General features: G+C 39.2%; 2 protein-coding genes across 3 annotated transcripts; one reads left to right on the top strand and one right to left on the bottom strand.

Moving 5' to 3' along the window:
- Nucleotides 1-79: 79 nt before the first annotated feature.
- On the top strand, nt 80-4,377 carry zdhhc12b (zDHHC palmitoyltransferase 12b). Of its 2 annotated transcripts, none has more exons than XM_030149354.1 (5): nt 80-615; nt 817-956; nt 1,814-1,906; nt 2,457-2,626; nt 2,700-4,377. In XM_030149354.1, exons 1-5 carry the CDS (start codon nt 519-521, stop codon nt 3,013-3,015), a joined length of 816 nt encoding a protein of 271 aa, XP_030005214.1. In that variant the 5' UTR covers nt 80-518; the 3' UTR covers nt 3,016-4,377. The 2 variants fall into 2 exon arrangements, with proteins under 2 accessions (XP_030005214.1, XP_030005216.1); XM_030149356.1 differs by having other exon boundaries at nt 82-615; nt 2,460-2,626.
- On the bottom strand, nt 3,730-21,110 carry pkn3 (protein kinase N3). The gene is given in 29 exon segments (XM_030150681.1): nt 3,730-5,259; nt 7,887-7,967; nt 8,048-8,155; nt 8,314-8,456; nt 8,679-8,738; nt 8,741-8,754; nt 8,860-8,920; nt 9,021-9,199; nt 9,496-9,587; nt 9,678-9,745; nt 10,019-10,082; nt 12,093-12,146; nt 12,892-12,895; nt 13,231-13,393; nt 13,866-13,941; nt 14,164-14,307; nt 15,420-15,529; nt 15,684-15,836; nt 15,986-16,052; nt 16,054-16,101; nt 16,103-16,138; nt 16,140-16,205; nt 16,662-16,705; nt 16,708-16,838; nt 17,224-17,304; nt 17,306-17,325; nt 17,858-18,030; nt 18,164-18,440; nt 20,842-21,110. Coding segments are annotated over 29 exon segments (2,739 nt in total). The 5' UTR covers nt 20,863-21,110; the 3' UTR covers nt 3,730-5,058.
- Nucleotides 21,111-23,038: the final 1,928 nt, after the last annotated feature.

Here is a 23,038-nt window from a genome sequence, read left to right as displayed (position 1 = left end):
ATTGAATAAATAATTGACTATTTTACTCATGCTTTGTGTCTCTCGCGGCCACCCTATCCTGGTCCTCCACGTGACCGGTGCTAGCCAATCACATCCGAGACTAAGGGGACGACAACAAAACATAAATGTATTAAACCGAAGCGGACGGTTTGTATCGCCTTAAACCTGCGGATTTACTGCCACTACACTCGTAACATAAAATATTTAATATTTTTACCCCTAGATTAAATTTCATGTTTTAGTTTTTAATGTTTATTTAGGCGAGGAAATAACATTAACGCCGCGGGCTAACGCACCCGATTTATAATAACCGTTAATCTTGACGGCACGAGACTCGGCGCCTTTTTGACAAAAAACATAATTTCGATGGCCTCAGTGATCTGACTGTATATACACCCTGTGAGTGTCTGGATATCATTGTACATTACCCGTGGCTAAGTCCACACTGACCGTCCCGCACTCGTCCTGTCGGTCAGTCCCTCTGAACATTGCGATGGATGCTCTAACATGCTAGGACCATGTTCAAGAATGTGTTTGGCTCAGGGTTCCTGGTACGAACAGCTCATGTGATTCTGACATGGGTCGTTACACTCATACTCTTCTTACATGATACAGGTAAGCCCTGCTCTGCATAAAATAACACACTGACAATCCTAACAGCACATTATAAACAAGGCAACGGGTTTAGCACTAGTAACAGACCACAGAGAAACCATCAGTTGTTTTTGTGTTATTTACTCACTGTTTCCTAGTGCCTATGATTCCTGTCGTTCAGATGAGAGAAAATCTTGAAATGTGTTTGTGTTTTGGTTGAAGAGTTGAGGAAGCAGGAGGAGACAGGCCAGCTCCTGCAGCCCGTGCTCTTCGTCCTCCTGGTGCTGGTATCAGTGCTGCTGTATTTTGCTGTTTCTCTGATGGATCCTGGCTTTATCTTGTCTGATGACAGTGATCTGCAGGTGATTCATGACCCTCAAATACTCTTATTATGCATGCCATAAATCTTTGTTCTATAGTTGCCACTATGCGTGTATTAAATCAGCTGCAATGAAATGTTAATGGGATTGGTAGATGTGGATGATTTAAAAAAGGCTGGAACAACTCTATGAAGCATAGTATAATAATAAAACTATCACTCAGAGTGACATATTAAATAATTCTAAAATTTAACAGTCAGTAGGTCTGTCAGACAATAGGTCACCAGATGTTCAAGGGACATACTCTGCTCGTTTTACAGGATGTATTACTCTCTGAAAAGAATATGCTGTATGTTGACTCTAATTTCAATATTTCTCAAGGGCGTCTCAGCTGTGTTCTGTGTTTTATTTTTACTTTTCTTGGATTAAAGCTTTGCCTTGAATATATTTTAACAAAATGGTCTCATGTGCTGCCAGGCAACCTTAACATTTAAGTGTTCACGTTAAAACCATGTCGTAATTCATTTTCCCAGAATAGCCTGGCAATAGCAACTAACACAATGGTACAACAAGTCTTTCAGTCTGTGCACCCTCAAGGAAATACTGTTTTAGAAGACCTCAGTCAGTTCATATTTTTAGCTGCTTCTCTGTGTTGACAGAAATCAATACTAAACACAGAAATCCCCCTAGGTGGCAACAATTTGAGTCTGTTGACAAATAGAAATGTTTGTAACTGTAATACAATATATTTTGAGGATGTCATAATTGGCATGTAACCAGAGACCAGTTCTGAACAATAAGCCATGATACATGACAAGTGTACTGCATGTCAGACTATGTTTGAGCATGAACCACAGTCATTGGCTTTTGTGAACAGTTTGTGTCTTGTTTTGTGCCAGTTCACGCTGGGAGTGACAGAGGAGCAGCAGGACATGATCCCACCCACTACAAAGTCCCTGCGCCAGCGACGCTGTGGCCACTGTCTACTTCAGGTACACTGCCTCCATGTTATTGTACTGCCCTCAGCTCCTTTGGCACATGCTGGTTATGTCAGGGCAAGAACATTTTCGCACTACTTAAAAATTAGATGCCAAGATATTGAAGACGGCGTAATAAAAAATAAAAAAAAGTTCAGGGATATTTTTTTTTTATACCAGATGTTTTCATTGAATTTCAATCTTTTTTTTCTCTCAAGTTTTATTTTCTTGCTGCTGCTGGATTTGTTGGCAGGTGACCTAGTGTCTGTTATTTGTCATCTGTCAGATACTCATTCACCTCTCAGGTTGAAATGTGACACTTAAACGTCTTCAGTGCTTGTAGGATTCCAGCGTGGTATAGAATAACAGATGGGTTGCCTAGCAGCACTGATCCTACGTTTTACGCCTCCAGTGCCTCTGGTGATCATGTCATCAGGATGACTCAGAATTAAAAAAGACAGATTTTGACCAAATCAAGCCTTAAAACCATTACTCTTATTGATTATCGATATGAATAATTTTAATTTTGTGACGGCTCTTGTAAATGTATGGTTTTTATTCCAAGCAGCAGCCAATGAGATCAAAGCACTGCCAGACATGTCAGCACTGTGTTCGGCGTTACGACCATCACTGCCCCTGGATTGAGAACTGTGTTGGTGAGAGGAATCATCGCTGGTTTGTGCTTTACCTGGCCGTCCAGCTGTTGGTGCTGCTGTGGGGGCTGCACATTGCCTGGTGAGTAGAGTAGTTAACACTTCATGGGATTTCAGCTGGAATATTCATTATTCTGCGCCTTGTGTGTTCTCAGGACGGGTTTCAGTTATGTGCCCACCTGGCAGCTGTGGCTACGTACCAATGGCGTGCTTCTGACCGTCGCCGTGCTGGTAGCTCTGCTGTCACTCATCGTACTGCTCCTGCTCGGTTCTCACCTCTACCTGGTTTCCCTCAACACCACCACCTGGGAGTTTATGTCACGCCACCGAATCTCCTACCTCAAACACTGTGGTGCTGATGAAAACCCGTTTGACCGTGGCACCTTCCACAACCTGTGGGGGTTCTTCTGCGTCTGGGGCACGGTGGTATGGGAACAGGTGTATTTCAGAGAAGGCAGTGACCAAGTTTAACAGCACATGACCAGGACTAGCAGGCTGAATTTCACACATGAACAGCTTCCAGGATGTTATCTGGATCAAGGCACTTGAATACAAAGCTGGGGATTAGCTCTCCTTGTGTGCAGTTTACCTTTATATGTAGGCACTGGTGGTATGTGCCATAATTCTGCAACATTATCCTCATCAAACATCTCTCCTTTCAGTGGGTCAGTACTGCAGTGGATTGCTTGCTTTTGTCGTTGCTCTGTTGTTGCCTTCCACGCTTGTTATTTCCACTCTACAGTTTTGGCTGTGAAAAACTATACATTGTCCTTTAGGAGGACCTGCACATCATTCTGTCCTTTGCTCTATGTGGACATCTGCTCATATGTTCTGCAACTACTTCTCTTATGACCAGCAGTTGTTTACAATAATCTACATTGTCTATAGACACTTCACAGGCTGTGGTGCAAGTCAGCCTGTGTTTGTTTGTGCCCCTAAATACTATTTGACCTCATTCCTGCTCTGTCCTCTGAATCATTTATGTGTTTGAAACACTCATCTAGTACCCTGGTTTGACCATGACAGTAAACCTGACTGATGGGACTGTTAATCTCTTTAGAAGTTTACATTTCTTACATGTTAGATATTACATAAAAATCAACTATTAGTTTTAGATGCATGTGTAGACAATCCAGATCTATGATGGATATGTTTCCTCTGTTTACATGCTCAAGTAAAATTCTAACAACTTGGATAAATATTCAAATTTTGTCATTTAGTGTAAAATTATTGTTTTTGTGTGACAATTGCTGTAATGCTGAGTCTTCTGCACAGGTTTTACAGGGTCCAATCACTTCCACGGCCTTAAAAAAAAGCTGTGAGAAATTACATTAATTTGAAAACATGAGCTGAATTTAATTGGAATTTGATGTGAATAAATTATACTGTGTTATGGTCATTTACTCCAACCATCATCAACAGGATGCTTTGACTTTTAATGGACAGCATTTCAAACTATTTTGTATTGTATATACTTTTTAAAGTCTTTTAAAACAGCTTGAGATTTTTGTATGATGTTTGAACAAAGAATACTGTGGAGCAGTAACTGTGAATAGAAGTCTAGATCTTTGAATGCAATACATCATTTGGTATTCCCATTTCCGCTTCTCCTTGTGCAATAGTAACCCTGTAAGAGAGCAATAAATGTGTTGTCGAATCTACTGTACAACAGCAGTGTTGAAAAACAAACTTCCTTATGTTTGTTAGTGAGTTTGTATGAATTAACATTTAATTCATAACATGTACTTTGGAAGTTATATGCAATATTGTCATGCAATGTTTTTTACTACTTTGAACATACTGTATACCATCAATAAATCCATGTTTCAGGAAGACTTTCTTGGTCATTCTTATTCCAGCAGATATACATTTATTCACTCATATTTCCTTCAAGTAGTTTACACTTTAAATATAGGCTGGTTTTTCTATCGAAGCATAATCTTGATGAGAAATTCATTTAAAAATTCATATTAAGTAGGATAGAGTGCTAAACATCCATAGAAGACATTGACTTGCCTATTTTCATTATATTACAGCCCAATAGAGTTTAAGAGGTAAACTTCAGGTGAGCATACAAGATTTCGATGACATTCAATTCTGAGCCTTCAGTTGATTTCAGTAAGATCACAAATATTTACAGCAAAGTACTTCAAATGAAAGGAGAAGTTCACTTATGTGTGGCCTATAAGGCAATGATGACTTCAGATGAACAAGGGCAGCGCTCATGTTTTGAACATCACTTACACAATGTCAATTAGTGTAAAAAAAAAAAAAAAAAAGCAGTAGAAAATATTGCACTCATGACAAGGATCATACAGACTTTAACTGCATGTCCTAGAGATAACAGGCAGGGATGGAAAAATTTAAAATGCTTCATAAAGACCCAGAGCAGTTAAATGTGGAAATGTCAGACTGTGTAGACATGGAAAAGGCAAGACTGTTGTTTTTCACTTTCAGTTGGACGTGAAGAGCTTATGGCAAATAAAACTATAGCTACATCGAGTGTGAATGCTTTCACCTCATGAAACAGTAGTCAAAGTCAGCAAAGATTTCTTGTTGTTCGGCAGTGAGTACACATGGTGTTCGAGGGAGGGTGAGCACTGGTTTGAGAGAAGTGAACTCCTCATCAAAATTACTGACATCATGCGCTGCTCTGATGACGGGCAGGAAGGGCGGCTTCACCTTCTTGGCCAAGAGTGCATCCCAGTCGACTCCCTGTTAACAAAAAATGTGATTCCTAACAGCACAACTCATTGGAGTCTTGTCATGGCCACCTTATCAACTGCTTTCAATTGTTAAAGGTCAACTGACACTTCCACTGCTTTCAGTTTTTAATCCACTTATAAAATATTCATGTTCATGGAATTAAATAACTGACAATAATGGTGCATTTGCATGAATACTCTGCTTTCAGTATTTATACAACTCAGTATTTGTCTTAACACTTCATCATGTCTCAGTTCATAAAATTAAAGTAGAGCTAATTTGTGTGAGAATTTAATTTATCCTGGTTGTTTCATTTCATTTAGACTTAGATCCTTCACTACAAGTCAGTGCTTGCTCTTAAGTAAGTAAGTAAATTTTATTTATAGAGCACGTTTCACAGACAGAGTCACAAAGTGCTTTATCAATTCAAATCAGAATGAAATCAAGTTTACAGAGACCCAACAGAATCCTTCAGGAGCAAACACTTGTGATTGGTGACAGTGGCGAGGAAAAACTTCCCTTTAACAGGCAGAAACCTCGAGCAGACCCAGACTCCTGAAGGATGGCTGTCTGACATGACCAGTTGGGGTTAAAGAGAGAGAGTAAAGGAGGAGAAAAGAGAGAGCGATAGAGATATAGAGAGACTGGGGGGGGGGGGGGGGGGGGGGGGGGGGGGGGGACATGGAGTACTTATGATGAATACATAGAGTGTAATCAGTTTGTGGTGGCCCTGGGTCAGGTGGGAAACTAAAAAGCCTTTTTGAACAGGAGGGTTTTGAGGTGTTTCTTAAAGCTCTCTACAGAGTCCATGGACCGTAGGTGTAGAGGCAGGTCATTCCATAGACGTGGTGCCACAGCTTTAAAAGACCTGTCACCGCGTGTGCTAAAACAGGTGCGTGGAACCATCAGCAGGTGCTGTCCTGAAGACCGCAAGCTATGAGTCGAGCTGTAGGGCTGGATCAGGGAAACAATGCATGCAGGGGCCTGGCCATGTAGAGCCCGGAAAGTTAGCACAAGAATTTTGAAATGAAGACGATATAGAACAGGGAGCCAGTGGAGAGATTTAAGAATGGGAGTGATGTGGGTTCTCCTGTTTGTGCGGGTCAGAAGCCTGGCAGCAGAGTTCTGGACAAACTGTAGACGGGCCAGCTCCTTCTTGCTTAAGCATGTAAACAGGCTGTTACAGTAGTCTAAGCGAAAAGACACAAAAGCATGAACAATCATCTCGAGCTCATTGATGGACACCATAGATCTGAGTTTGGAGATGTTGCGTAGTTGGAAGAAACAGTTTTTGACTAGGTGTTTGGAGTAGAATTCTAAAGACATGTCCTGGTCAAAGATGACACCCAGATTCCTCAGTTTGGTCTTTACCGAGGAACTCAGGTCTCCAAGGTGATGTTTGATCCCTGGGATTGCACTGTCCGGGGTAATAATGAGGGTCTCTGTTTTGCTGGAGTTCAGCTGGAGACTGTTATCATTTAGCCACTGCTTCAGCTCTGACAAACAGTTGATTAAGGAACTCAGTTTGTGGGGCTCAGAGGAGTTAAAGGAGCAGTATATCTGGATGTCATCCGTGAATAGATGATAGGAGACATCACTATACTGTCGGATAATGTGGCCAAGTGGGAGGACATAGAGTAAGAATAGCACTGGTCCCAGGACAGAGCCTTGGGGCACACCACACAGTGGATCCGCTGAGTCAGATTGGAAGTTGTTTATTGACACAGTGAAGCTTCTGCCAGTCAGGTAAGAGGAGAACCAGTCTAGCACAGGACCTGACATCCCTACCAGGTCCCTCAGTCTCTCAATCATTATGGTATGGTCCACTGTGTCAAAGGCCGAGGAGAGATCTAGCAGGACCAAGACCGTGGATTTCCTGGAGTCGGCCGCCATCAGGATGTCACTAGACACTTTTAATAGTGCGGTTTCTGTTGAGTGGCGTTGTCTAAACCCAGACTGAAAAGTGTCATAGATCTGGTGTGTCTCCAGAAAAGCTGTAAGTTGTTTAGACACTGCCTTCTCAAGGATTTTGGCCAATAGGGGGAGCTTGAAATGGGCCTGTAGCTTTTGAAGTCTGTGGGGTCCAGTGTGGTTTTCTTTAGTTTTGGTTCTATGATTGCCTGTTTGAAGGAGCTGGGAAACAAACCAGTTGAGAGCGACAGGTTAAAAAGCTTTGTGACCCATGGTCCAATTGTGTCAAAGACACTGACAAGGAGCTTATGGGGGAGGATGTCTGCAGAGTTGGAGGAGGGTTTCGTTTTGGATAAAAGTGCTGAGATGTTCTCCAGTGTCACAGGGTCGAAAGAGGACCAGGTTTGAAGAGGGGGATCAGCTCGGGTCAGACGGCCAGAGGGTGGTGGGATATTGTGTTTAATATCCCTGATCTTGTCTGTGAAGAAGTTTAGGAAGTCATTGCTGTCAGCTTTACAGAGCACGGGGGCAGCAGGGACAGCAGGGGACACAATGGACTCGATACATGTTGACACTTGAACATCTTTAAGTGTTTGTGCAGAAACAACTGAGACTTAAGCTTTTTTCCCCACTTTGCCCATCTTTCAAATGTTATTAAGTATGTTTTGCTGTTTACAAGAACCAGACAATGACCTAGAAGATAATGAAGGATAACCAACACTGACCTGGAAGAATTTGTGTCTTTTGATCTCCAATGCATCCTCTTCTCCTGCTCCAAGCCTCATGTCAGGATTTTTCTGTAGCAGCTGAGAGCAATAAAGTGAAGTCAGTGAACTTAGAAACACAACAGATGATACCACTGTCTGAATAACAATAGAAATCCAACCTTTTGGATAAGGGACACAGAATCAGGAGAAAGGAAGCGGGGGAATTGCACGTCATCATTGACGATGCTGTCAAACACTTCCTCTTCATCATCACCTGGAAAGGGTGACTGAAAGAGAATAGATACAAACACAATAGTTCACCAAATATTCAGTCTCGACTCATAAAATATTATGCAGATGACCTTTACTGTAACTGTGTGACAGCATCTGGCCTAAATTCTGCTCCAATACTTTAGTTCTGTATAGGTCACATGTTTAAACAGACCTCTCCCACAAGCATCTCATAGATGAGGACCCCCAGCCCCCACCAGTCCACACTGCGGGTGTAGTTGTTGTCTGTCAGGACCTCTGGGGCCAAAAACTCTGGCGTGCCGCAGAATGTTGAAGTGCGATCCCCGTGGTCCATTCCTAAACATAGCACACTTGTCCTTAGATACTGTTATACACACTGTAGTGAATACACATTTGTCAATGATACTTTCACACACTTCATTTTTCTCTTTTTGTCATCAATGTTTTGTTTCTTTTTCCCAAAAGGACTATGATGATAGCTGTATGTGTTCGACTTACTTTTGGTTGATTGGATAATGGAACAATTTCTTCTTTTTTTTTTTTTTTTTGATCTTTTACCTTCTTTGCACAAGCCAAAGTCCGCTATCCTGATAAACCCATCAGCATCCATTAGCAGATATCCAGCTTTAGATCCCTGAGAACAGGACAGAACCAGGCAAAAGAGACTAGTTCTGCCACATAGTCCAGCATGCCGTTTGGTTTAAAGTTAACTTTATTGAAAGCAGAACAAAAGACCCACCTGTAAACAATTTTGTTTTGGTGGAGAAACTCCAAGCCCAGGAGCACACATGATGAATAAACCTTTGAATGAAGACACAGAATTAACAGGATGGATAAATATTTGGTGTGCTACAGTTTCGCTACATGGCACAGGCCTCATGTTCACAGTGGTGGGTTCTCACCGAGTCTGTTTCTCAGTGAAGATGTTGGTGTGAATGTGTGTCATGAGATCTCCTCCAGGTGAGTAGGCTATCACAAAGCACACGTGGTCTGCAGTCTGGAAGCAGCCATGCAGATTCACCAGGAAAGGATGCTGTGAGGCGTTTATCACTTCAAAGATCCTCTTTTCACACATGAGGCTGCAAAAGCACCATCACACATTTGTGACCAATCATAAAATTTACATTAACATAATAAGTTATTAATTCAGCATGAGGTCACAGCATAAGTCTGCTCTCTAAAGCTGGTTACTAATGACTGCATCTTCACAAAATTTGCCATCAATAACTTGAAGACTGTTGGTTAAAAAGCAACACATGAGGCAAAACTCATTTGTCGCTGCTATATGCCTAATTAGTACTAAAACTGAAAAGAAAGTACATTGTAAGCTGTCCAAACTGTCAGAGGTAACAGATGAGGGTGTGGAATATCTTACCTGTCAACTTCATCACGTGTCACAATGTCTCCTTTCTTCAGGGCTTTAACTGCATATAGTTTGCCAGACTTCTTATACTCAGCCAGCAGCACCTTGGATCACACAGAAACTACAGATCAAACACTGGATGTAAAATGATATCCTTCCATCACTGCTGAGTGGGGCTTTAGAAGACTGTATACCTTTCCGAAATGTCCTCGTCCTAGAAACTGAAATACAGTTAAAATCGTCCATTTGTAGTCCATTTTGTCTGCATGGGAAATAAAAAAACACACAAAATACTGAGCTGCTGTGTAATTCCTTCAGAGTTTCTATTTCTAGCTCCTAGTGTGTTTAGTGATGCAACATAAGGCTGCACTGTACTGTCAAAAATGGAAAGGTTGTTGAGGCAAATGCTATTTTTAATCTAGTTCAGTGAAAACGTTTAAGATTGACAAGACTGTAATACTGTAATACAGCACTGGAATATTGGAAGGAACTGTGAAATAATGAGTAAAACATCTAGATTCACAGCTACTATAACTACTTGACAGTGACTGAATGGAGGGTTGTCGTTTGGGCTTTGGACTCTTGTTCTCACCAGGAGACTGGTAACAGAGAGAAGCAAGACATTAAAGCTATACCACACTAGGTGTCAAACATCGGTCCGGGGGCCAAATCTGGCCCGCCAAAGGTTCCATTCCGGCCCGCAGATGAAAGTGCAAAAATTAACCTGAACAGTCAAAGTTGTCAAAATCATTTCAGGTTCAGGTTCCACATACAGACCAATGTGATTCAAGTAAAAATAACAACACAATAACCCATAATAATGACAACGACAAATTTTCTTGGTGAAAATTATGTGGAAAAAACTAAAGTGACAAAACAAAACAAAAAACCATTACCACTGTGAAAATATTACATTTACAAAACTATTCTTTCACAATAAAATGCAAATAAATACATAAATAAAAACAAAGATCAACAACCTGAAATATGCAATTTTAACAATATTCTGCCTGTTACTGAATGTTTTGTGCATTTATGGATCCCACAGTGATCTGTAGTTGTGTTTAATAATAAGAGGTGTAATATTGTAGAAAATGTTCAAATTTTAGTTCCAGAATCCAAAATTTTAACGATATTCTGCCTGATACCAAATGTTTATGTAACATTGTGTGTAATGTACATGTATAAATAATAAGTTGAGGCATAGTATTGTTAAAATTGCACTAATTTTTCAAAAGAAATTTCTGTTTTTTCAGGTTATTCACATCTTTTTTGTAAAATGTAAATATTTTCATAATTTAATTGGGGTTTTTTTGGACTAAAATAAAAAGAAAAACTTGGATTTGTCATTATTTATAGGTTATTAAGTCATTATTTTACTGGTCTGGCCCACTTGAGATCAAATTGGACTAAATACGGCCCCTGAACCAAAATGAGTTTGACACCCCGTATGATGTGGCATTTTTACACTTTTCTTTTGTCATCTTAAAATGCTCCTAATAAGTGTGTGTCAAACTAAAATGTAAAAGAAATCCACCAGGTATTGAAACTCAAAAATGTTTATTTCTCATATATTTCTGATAAAAGTCTGACCAATCATTTTATTCGGTCCGAATGAAATAATTGCCCGAACCTGGCTGAGCCTCCTGTCAATCATCCATTACGGTCATCCAGCATCCGATCCATTATTTCCATCTCCGCATATCGGATGCAGAGACGCTTCACTAGCGCTGCTTCTCCTGCACTGACCACCGTTACTGTCTAGGATGTGAAGGGATAGAAACTGAAATTGCACACGTGGAAGGGAAAAACTGATTTATGAACAGAAACAACAACTAAGGGAACAAACAGAGTCCGATGAATGAAGGATAGAAATAAAAGTCCGGAAGTCAGTTGTACTGGACTAAAACAGAAGGTCTGCACAAAGCTCAGCTTTTATGACCATGGGACTCATACAGGTACATGTACTTGGTGTCACCACAGTGTTAGGATGATAAATGCAATGGACTATGAACTTCAAATATCACGGTAAAATTCGCGGAGGCCGTGCGTTCACAAGTGCGCGTGCCCATCACCTAGACACCTCATCTCCGTGGTGCAGTGAAGACACTGACCCCAGCGCTGACCAGACCCTTAAATACAGGGTTTACTGATGAAACAGAGCCGCAGGGCCCGCGGACAGGTGGATAATGCATCTGATTACTGAGGGAGGGGTCCGCAGCGACACACTGAAGCAGACCGGACTTCCGCTTCCACCTCTACTTCCTCCTCCAATTCCTCTGCGTGCATCAGGTGAGCAGAGGAGAGAGGAGGGGAGCCTCATAGCTCAGGCAGAGGGAAGTGGGCGGGGCTTTGGAGGGAGGAGGGTTGTTCATGTTCAAACTTTTACTAAGTGCTGTGAGAAATGCCACATCGGTAGGTATAGCTTTAACTGAACTTTAAATAGTTTAATCCAGAAAAAAAAAAAAAAAAGAAAATCAAGATGATATGAAGTGGCAGGTTTAAAGTTTGTGATAAATGTTGTGTACATAGTGTGGAAGTTCCACATCATTAGCCCACAGTGATACAGCGGTAATTTCACCTATGAAGTCTGTTATTGCCTGACTCACCAGAGGAGAGTCTTTCATGTTCTTCTTGTGCGATGCGGAGACCTGCCGATTGTTCTTCAGCAAAATTCAGATTCGTCACAGCCGTTTTCTCTAAAAGAACATGAAAAAATGTAAAGTACAGGAATCCTAAATTTATTCTTGTAATACACTTTGATTAAAAAGACCAGGAAAAAAAATAAACACACATCTTTTTTTTTGGCCACTTTAATAAGTACACTTAAAAAGTCAGGAGCTGAAATCTTGCACTGTTTAATGTTGTATGAAACAAAATGAAGCCACTTTTCCAAGCTCTGATCAGACACAGAAAAAAATATAGGGTCATGTTCAGGTCAGATCTGACAGAACCTGATCACTGACTGGTACTGCAGCTGTCAATCATATGTTTAATGCCCCTGGATTTTTTGCCGCAGAAAAAAAAAAAATAATAAAAACAAAACAATCATCCACTGTAGTTTATAAAATATTGTCCTTTGAAATCATTCATTGACAGGATCTGTCTATGACTATGGACTACCGATGACGATCTAATTATTTTTTATCTTAAAAAACAGAAACAATGTTAAAGTAGGTATTGCAAATTAAACAATTGTCAATCAGTGACCCTGCCTCTTTACTCTTCAGATTATTCATGTCTTAAGATTGTTTCTTAAAATGACTGTGCAAACAATCCAAAATCAGTGATTTCTGAGACACTCCATGTGTACAGTTTAACAAAAGTACTTCCACCATAAAGTCATTTAGATTAGTTCAAACTTGGTCTGAACACTTGAGAATTTCCTCCTTTATTGTATCTCCTTACTATCCTTCATATAATCAGTTGTGTCAGCCATTTTACCATTTATTGGAAAGAAATTAGATTTCAGGATTTTCCTTTTTTATAATTATAGCTCAAATTTGTAATATAGCCACTGTGTCTCAATAACACTGAATGCAGGTCAGTGCTTGGGCCGCTTTCCACTTCTCCTCTTAAGTCACATTCTTTCTAGTCTCACATATCGAGTGGGTAGAAAAACAGCCTCGAGTCAACATGGAAAGCTGAGCAAAGAAGATAATAGCTCATTTTTGTATTACTTCTTTCATAGATGTGACAAAGAGAAGTTTCTGGGTCACAGTGTCTGACAGCAGCACAGAGCCTTACTGGGCAGGAGAACTCGTAGATGATGCGAGGGCAGTGTTAGTGCCAGCTAATGGGGGACTCATGGCCTCCAGGGAGCTGCACGGAGGAGGCAGGATGCTCATCATCAAACGGCCCCATGTGGCAAAGTTCATATTCATCTGTGCAGCACGCAAGAAGTTCTTCCCTATGAGATGCAATGAAGGATGGAGACTGAGAGTGAATATGTTTATAAGAATAGCATCTGAAAGACTTTAATCAGTAAATAATTAAAAAATAGAATCTGTTTTATACTACACAGTTAAAATAGTGTTTTGTAAATGTCTGTGCAATTTGACTCACATCTTGCATTTTTCTTTGAACTCAACAGAATGAGGGCTAATTTTAATACAATATATTTTCATGACACTTAAATACAGTTGGACAAAGCTCATGTTTTGATCACCTTTCAATATTTACTTTTTCCCCAACTTCAAAGTCTGCAAGATAGACGAAGTACCTCTCAGAACGGGTACACAGAATTACTCTAGAGTTACAGACAACTACAAATCAGAGTGGTTCATAATAACTATTTCTTAACTATCATAAAACAATTGTTATGTATTAACAGATTTATGTACAATATTCAATACAATATGATAATATATACCATGCTTTACCTTTTTCTTTGGGGAATATCCTCCTCTGCCTTTGTAATTTGGAGCGCCGTTCAATAACTGGATTTATAAATGTCACCTAGAAACAAAGACGATTCAGCGACACTAATTAATACCTTTCATATTTACTGCATGTCATATCCATAAAGATATGACAACACAGTCACTGTGTTGTTACAGTCATGACAACAGAGTGTAGCAAGCTCTAAAATGATCATGTCCATCATCCAGTGTAGTATTAATTATAACGAGAGGTAGGTGTTAATAAACTGTCTTCAATCTTAGATATAAGGGTGAGGACCTCAATGAAGAGGATGCCCTGAGGTTCCAGCTGCAGACACATGCCATGTCGCTGGTTATCCAGGAAGTCCTCCAACCGCAGGAACTTCACTCCACTCAGTGCACGCCAGTCTCTCCAGTACACAGCGATTTCCAACTCCCTGGACTGAATCAACAGATATGATACATACAGTGGGTGCAAAAGTGAGACCACATTAAAAATCTATGATATTTCCATAGAAAGATAAAGGATTTAGAAAAATTTAATAAAAACCAAACTTTGTAAAAAAAAAATTACAATCATTTCCTGTCTGAAAAATATTTATAAATTACAAAAAAAGGAAAATTTTTTGCCATTTTGAATAAAATACTTGTACACAAATAGTCTTAACAAAGCTCTTCCACAACAGGATATTTTATTGCTGTTCTCACAGACTAAATGTAGTACTCACTGTGATTAATTATCTGATTTATTTTACTGTAAAAATAAAATCTGCTTATAGAGTGCCAAGATTCAATGTGAAAAAGAAAGAACAAGAGCTTGTGCATCCAGCACAATATTAGAAGTCAAGTCTTAAGCACGGACACTAGATTTGTATGAGTAAAGCCAGATTAGAGCAAATGTGGTTGGATTAGCCGTGGGATTACATGGGTAGAGCAAGAGACTGACACAGTATCAAAGACATACTTGGCCATTCTCACTCACCATGGGACAAAAAGTCAGATTGGTTTTATTGTTTTGGCCTGGTAACAGATGTTCACCATTAAGGGTAACAGAAATGACATTTTGCCATAATCTATGAGAGATGGTTAGATTAAGATATTAACAGACTACTATGATGACTATGAGCCTAAGACAAAATGCAGAGAAAGATGTATATAGATGGGGTTTATAAATTTGGACTGTCAAATGATTTTTTAGTGTACATTCTTCTACATTTGTTACTGGCCTTAAAGTATCACAAAGTGAATAGTTTCAGGTAGACTTTTTTGCCCTTTTGGAGGAAAATGTAAATCTGGACCAAAAAAAACACAAGATAATAACCTGTTCCTTTTTAATAAACAGGTAATTCAACGTAATCTCAAAGTAAAATGAAGTATTCCTTCAAGTCTAAAAATACTAAGACATTTGTGGAAGATCTTAAGTCCCAGTCAAGAGACAGCAACTCTATAATGATGCTTTCACGTCGTCTCCAAACTGAATGAAGTACACCATTTCAAAAAGGAGTTCTGGCTCATTTGTAATTTGACTGTCTTACTGAAGTAAAGGCCACTGACCCTTTCCAACTCAATGCTGAAGCTCTGGCCCCAGGCCTCTTTGCCCAGCTGTCTCCAGTGTGTACGGCTCACTATCCTGTTGTCCACCTTCAGCATGGCGCTTATCTCCGCTGAGAAACAAAAATATATCAATTATATGACCACAAGTTACTAAGAAGTCTAATTTACTAAATTAGATTAATCTATGTCTAAGTAGATACACACTTCTATGTACTAAAGGAAGAAAAATAGTTAAAACAAACTATAGTTCTATTGTTAATTTACAGGATAACTCATCAGCCTTTGTAGTCTTTCTCATCTTCAGTGATTTTCCATCTGAGATACTTCCAGGTGTGGCTGAAACATTGGTGACACGACCACGACCCGGAACCGAGTCCAGCAGCTCCTGGCAGCCCATCAAGCATACCTCTAATCGACCTGAGGAAAAGCATCCACATGGTGTAATGAGCATGAGAAACATCTTATAAACACCTGAGAGTGGCTGTATGAGAATATTTGAAAGAGACATGTCAAGAAACTAGATCAGGTTATCACTGAGTCATCAAAGCTTAAATGTTACCACCAACCTGTTAGGACTGGCTGGTTTGAAGAAAGAGGACAGCAGGATGGGGTGGAGTATGGATTGCTTCTTTGGTGTGCCATAGGATGGGGAGGTTCCTGTCATTAGTTCCTCCTTGATGGCAGGCATATTGTGGATGTTCCGGAGGTAATTCCTTTAAACCGTCTCTCTAGAGAGAGACGCAACAAGTCCACCTTCTGAGATGATTCCTGCATTCGAGCCTGAGCCTGAGAAAAACATGGCACTCAGAATGAACTCCTAATGTTTTAGTATCAACTTCCAAAGGAGACAACAAAGTTATAGTGTACTATTGACTGTTTGTCTTGGTGTTTTTATTATAACATTTAAAGAATTTCAAGGCACACCTGTTATTAGAAAAGCAGCCTAGGTGACTACCTCTTGAAGGTATGTTTGCAGAGCTGTTATCAGTACAATAAGTGGTAAATAAAACAGAGGCACAGAAAAACAGTGGAAGGAGGAGAGCCCAAAGCTTAGGCTGGTATTGTGTAATACGAATTTTGTTATATCCTTTTTTATTACTGATGTCTTTTAGACCTCATTTTTTTCAGCCACTTAAAGTGATCAGATCATTAAATACAGTAATTAAATGGCCTAACTATAACAGTACATGTCAAGTGAAGCCCAAATTTAATATTTTTATAATAACTAAATAAGTACCCCACCTCTGCCAGTATGCGTCGGTCCTGGTTCTTCCGTCCACTCAGCTGTTTACCACATTTTTTGCTCCCTCTACCACAGCTGATTCAATCCTCATACGGTGCAAAAGTTCAGCGACTCGCACCTCCAAAGGACTGATCATGTCCACAGGGTTGACCTGTAAGCACAAGGGGAAAGTCAAGCTGAAGACATCATGGGAATAAAACATATAGGATTGATCTTATCTATGGAGTATAGAGCTCTACAGGTCAGTAATAAAAATAGGACATTGATAATTAAAGTTTGTGCTTGTATTTAAGTAGTGACCACTTTAAAGTTGGCACTTGTCTTGCTTTTAGCCTTTATGAGATACACTGATGTAAACTGATTAAAAACCAGCCCCATTGACAAAAAAAGACCAATTGTGGATCATTCACAGAAGAGACAATGTTGACATGTACTGTGCTTTGTTACCTTAAACTTCCAATCAAAGAAACCACTGCTTCTAATAATTTGCGCTGATGTTGGACACAATAAGACCAGGACAAGAAGTGTGTGTGTTGTCAGATTTACCAAGTGCACCATCACCCGTCTTTGGCTTGATTGATTTTGATAATCTGCATGCGCAGCAGTTCAATCTTAGTGCGGCTGTCCTGCAACATTGCTGAGCGTGGACAGCATTTTTCTGTCCTTCAAAAAAGAAAGACAAAGTAACACCATCAGTGCTTATGCAAAGTTAAAACATTAGCAGGTGTTAATTGATGCTATTGCCATAAATCAGTCTTTATCTTGTAGCTATGACTTTTTGGTTTTTATATATGACTTTCATTAACTGTCCATGTTCTCAATTTGTACTGTAAGTACACATGTACAACATATACTACAGATATGCATTTTTTTCATTCAGAGTCTCATATTTAATATAATTCTTGCTAGATATGAGGCAGTTTCATCAACCAAATAAACAAAAATAAGGCAGAAAATAAATCTATAATAATAGACTTATTAAGTTTTACATTTCATTCATGCCCTTGTTCTATTAAGTACACCAGGGCCCCTAACTTAACAGAAAGTCAAAAGTCATAACACAAAAAAAATGACAAGGATTAATTAAAAAGCGGTACCTTCATCAAGAGTGATGAGAAGGATCACGGTCAAAGGGAACTAACTAAATACACAGACTCCCGGAACAGCATATACAGTGTATATGTGGTTTATGTACCTTGACTGAGCCGTTGGTGTAAGTATGGATGATGTTCTCTGCTCCCTGTTTGACTTTACTCTCCATGGTTAGCTGTTTCTTCAGGGTCCTGACTCTATTGGCCAGAGGTGATGAGACGTCGTCCCACTGACACAACTCTGGTGACTTACTGTCTACTTCAACCGAGCCGCCTGCTTCAAAATAATCACATGGCTTATTAGGATTTCACTAAACTGGACAACTGCTTACATAATGGCAACATCTACCAACTTCTCATTCTAAAGCAGAGACCTTCAGTAACCATGAATATAAATGTATTTCTGTTACTTGTCACATTGTCCTTCTCGGTGGCCATAGACCTAGCGTTGAGCTCCTGCAGTTCCCAGTGCAGCTTCTCCAGCTTGCGGTTTGAGGCCTTCAGCTGGCCCTCCACATCAGCTGCACTCTTACGATTGGTGACCGCCCGCCGCAGCCTCTCGGCAGCTTCCTTTATTTTCAGTTCTCGCTGGATCTCCTGCCTGAGCAGCGTACGGGCATCTTCCAAACGCTGCTGAAATTCCGGGTCAAGAATGTCACCCTCATCCAGACCCTGCAGAGAGCCGCTCTGAAGGACACAACAGACTGGTCAACATGTTATCACAAGATTTGATATTATTATGTGTTTAAAATTCACTACTGAAACATAGTATAAACCCCTACTGCAGTCAGTAGTTATTCTGCATAGCATATATGTCATATGTGGGATCCCACATCTTTTAATTAAACTACATTTAAGGAAGGAGGAAGTTTAATTCAAATAGATACAATATATTTGGTAAAGTGTGTTACTTAAGACTGTTTAATCCATTGACAGTAACCAGGACATATTTTACCTGGCTAATTAAACTATGTGTACAACATGGAAATTAAAAAATGCACAATTTTAGAGAAAAGGGAGCAAAGTGCAAAGAAATTTAACTCAATTTGATATGAATCCTAGATTTCAGAGAGACAAGTTTTTACAATATTTTAAATCTGAAAGTAATGTCTCCCCCTTGTGGATAAAGATTTGTTGCAATTTTGACAACTTCAAAACTTCCTTTTACATATCAGATTTCTGTTACGCTCAGAAAATGAGGTTCAACATCAAACTACATCATTTTATTTATTAAATTATTAATAACTTTTGATGTAGCTTCATATATTTTCATGCAAAAGTAGTTTACAAATAATTTGCAATGTTCATAGGTCTAAACATCTGACTTTCAGCACAACCAAGAATCCATCTGCAATGATAAAAGAAAGATCTGTCAAAATGACAAATAAGGAAGTAAAATCTAGGCTTTACTTTTTTAGTTTGGGTTGTCTCAATTCTCATAAGCTTGTCTATTGTGTTAGCTTTTTCTTTTTTTAATGCAGCTGTCAATGCTGTGTTACTGCCCTAAGCAACCAGTAATCCACAGTCAAAGCCTTGCTGCTGCAATGCAGTAACGCCTTGTAATAATTATCCACACCTTCATATGCATAGTTACTCTGTGAGGCAGTTTGGCATCTGTGAAAGCAACAATATAAAAATATATGGTGAAATTTATATTTATCTTAGTATTCATCCATTTACTAAACTGTTCGATGCTTGGCAGTCAGTCTCAGTATGCACCTAGTAAGTTTGTGACAGTGGACAGCAAAACACACATTCTGAATAGACAGCAGATCACAAGAAAGGAATACACAGACATGCAAAACCTAACTAATTTGCTTATTGTCTTTTTTGTTTTGTTTTTTTAAACCATGGCTCCAATTACATTTGTGCTTGCTACTTGACTGAAGTTACCATTTACCACAAAGTACGGAATGATCAGCATTAAACATACTGTACTGTTTTGAACTGACATCCAGATACATCCATTTGATCATGGCTACAGGATAAGTATTCAACATTGCAGATGATAAAACAGCTCTTCACACCCCGTGTCAAATAGAACTGTCATTCACCATAAATCCAATTTGTTTAAGCCATTTTAAAAACCAGATTGGGCTCCTGATTTAAGACCATAGGCTCTGACCTCAGAGAACAGCACACAATTAAGAATGGAACAGGTCTATTGAGATTAGGAAAATAATTTGTATAACATTGTGCATTTTTCTGATCTATAACTTTAAAAGTAAAATACCTAATTTGTAGTCAAATAACCTTAATAAAAAAAATCATCACAGCACTAAGTCCTCCACATAAATCCAGGGAAAAACTTGAAAATATTAAGAATTTTATACTTTTGCAAAACATTTTATGTACAATTAAAAAGTTTATAAAAGGTTTAAAGTCACGTTAAACTATCACTCCACTCCACCCCACCACTGGATACAAAGAAACACCAACACATACTAGATAGACAAGGACTACGTTGGATCAGTAGTCCCTTTAGGGGAGGATCAGCTGTGGAGGCAGTCCTTCCTTTGTGTTTTACCAGTATCTGTTCCATTTTATTATGTACTGTATTACCTAATAGCCACACCTCTTATCAATCAAAACAAGTACATCCGCATCAGTTGAAAAGGCCTCATGGTACTTTATACTGTTGTGATATAATCATTTACTGTACATCATCTGACTGGAAAGGATTCCATTTAGTTTGTGAACTCCATAAATTTAACCCAAGAGGAAATCACTGATTCAAGTCAAATCCCTCGAGGACATAACTTTTTTGTTACCAGTAAATGTTCTAATTACAAAAAAATGGATGGTTTGAAGTTAAGAGTAGACTACACGTCGTTTTTATTTTTGACAGGAGTCGTTTTAACAAGTGTATTTAAAGCTGAAAGCTATTTGATGAAGTACACACAGTAGTCACAGGGAACCAAACAAGACAAACAGGAAAATCCAGTGCGCGTGTCTGTCTGGAAAGGCAACAACTTATTTAACAGGTATTTACCTCACTAATAGTCATGTAACATTTTAATGCGACATGTCTGTGCGATAACAAGCTTCCATTTCAATTATTAGACACGGCGGTTGGTGTCATTTTTACCTGTACTGTTAAACCTGACATGATGGCTCACAGTTGGACATTCACACGGCGTCAACGTCCGCTCCACACCGGCGGCCAACGGTCCTCTTCACGGGCCACAGAGTCGGTGGAGGGGCTCCAGGAGAAACGGCTCGACGGGCGAAGACAAACTGACAGCGGCATGCGAAATTCAACGTCTGCCGAGGTGGTTCACGGTCCCCGCAGACGGTTTCCACAGCTCATTGTGGAAACAAATCTCAGTAAAAAGTTTGAATTGAGTTTTACTGGGACTCGACACACATCTGACGTCAGCAGGCGGTGGCCCGATTGGATGGCCTTCCGTCATGACACAGATGATGTGAGAGCCAATCACGTTTGAGTATTTAACGCACCTGCAGAGGTAACCACGTGATGCGTTTGTGTACTGCCAGGAATCCCCAGACGAGCCTCAATTTATGTTGGGTGATGGATAGTGTTTGTAAAATAAATAAGCAAATAGTCGGGATAGAATAGAATAGAATAGAATAGAATTGTAACATGTACAACGAAATTTAAAAAGTGTCAGTCACTGCATAGTAAACAAACGTGCAAACAGTGCATTTGTTCTTTTCACTCTTATCTGTGTTGATCTACTTGTTGCCTCCAGCGCATTAGGTTTTCTGATGAAACAGAAATTTGTTTACATTAAAGAACAAAAAATAGGCTCACCTCCAAACATGGGATATTAATTTACCTTTATTTAACCAGGAAGTCCCACTGAGACTATAAATCTATTTCGCAAGGGAGACATGGCCAAGGTAGCAGCCATACAAAGTAAACACATACATGATACAAAAATGAACAATAAAACGGAATAGAAGCTATTCAAGCACAATGACCTCTCAAGAAAATGTGTTCTTCTTTATTTTCCTTAACTTAATAACAAACACTGAAACAAAGATTGGAAGAAATGATTGAGGGCTCTTAAAAACTAAAACCAATAAATCAAACAATAAGTCTGTCAGCTATTGGATTCATTAGTTGTTTAGTCTATTGAATGCCAAACACTGTGAAAAAGTGTCAGATAGTTGTTGTTTTTTTTCCAAAACCCGAACCACAGTCTCAAATGTCATGTTTGTTTGACAGCCCAAAGATATTTAGTTCACTGTCATGGATTAGAAAAAAACAGGAAATATTCAGATGAAAGAAACTGGAATCGGGGAGTTTAGGTAATTTTTTTTTGTCATAAATTAGTGATGGAGTATCTGAATAGTTGCTGATTGATTTAATAGTTAACTAATCAATTAGCTGAATAGTTGTTGCAGCTCTAATTTAAAAAAAATAACTTGGTTTTACAAGATTTAAGTTGGAGCAATCCCCAAACAAGTCCTTACGCAGCTTGGTCATCCTATTTCTGTCTTTAGAAAGAAACTGTTTAACGACGGCTGGAACTCATGACTGTTGACACTGTCTTATTTGTTAATCCTTTTGCAAATGAATTAAATAGTGTCCTGCACAGCTGCCTGAGCCAGTGCATGAAGTATGAATTATGATCTGCCTGCCATCTTTTCCAGCCACACAAATGGGTGGAGTTGGAAATATTCACTCATTTTTGTTATATCATGGCCATGTCATGTAAACATGTGTGTTTTGGTGTTTTGCTCAGTGGGGTGAGTGTTGGAGTTTCCGCTCTTTGGGTAGTTTTCAGTGCCCTGCCCTCCTGCTTCCATGAGAGACTGGAGCTACAGTGAAAAACAAATGGTCTTTCATAAGTGCACCCAACGAAATAACCACAAATAGCCACAGCAACGGATTTTATTCTCTTAATCTATGTCTTATATGGTACTTCTTTCATGGTGTTTTTAATTAGTTGGATTGCAGCATTATTTGTCAATCTTGTAATTACTTTTATTCTCTGTGTTAATGTGTTTTGTTGTGTCAAAATTGTGTTGGATGCTATGATTTGCAGACTGCAAACACAGATTACCTATAGGTACCAATAAAGTAACCTGAAAATGAACCTGAGCAGACATCACTTCCACCATGAAAGGTGCCACATAAATGATTTTTAGTATTATTCATCCATTCAGTTTTATCATCTTTACTTTTGATGTAGAATATATTGAGATTAATACTTAATTTTCAATGTGGCTTAATATACAATCAGAGTCACAATAAAATGCATGTTAATGATAATTAAAATAAAGGCAATTCAACAAAAAATATAAAACCATAGATA

This window comes from Sphaeramia orbicularis, chromosome 12 (genome assembly GCF_902148855.1).
Source record: "Sphaeramia orbicularis chromosome 12, fSphaOr1.1, whole genome shotgun sequence".
Taxonomy (NCBI): Eukaryota; Metazoa; Chordata; class Actinopteri; order Kurtiformes; family Apogonidae; genus Sphaeramia; species Sphaeramia orbicularis.
The sequence above is the reverse complement of the archived record's forward strand: the minus strand, read 5'-3'. Positions and strand labels throughout refer to the sequence as shown.

What these genes read in the sequence shown, in the direction of transcription:
- zdhhc12b (XM_030149354.1), top strand. Translation starts at nt 519, where the DNA reads ATGTTCAAGAATGTGTTTGGCTCAGGGTTCCTGGTACGAACAGCTCAT. An exon ending in ACTCTTCTTACATGATACAG is followed by an intron (nt 616 to 816) that starts GTAAGCCCTGCT and finishes TTTTGGTTGAAG; the next exon opens with AGTTGAGGAAGCAGGAGGAG. An exon ending in TGGGGGCTGCACATTGCCTG is followed by an intron (nt 2,627 to 2,699) that starts GTGAGTAGAGTA and finishes GTGTGTTCTCAG; the next exon opens with GACGGGTTTCAGTTATGTGC.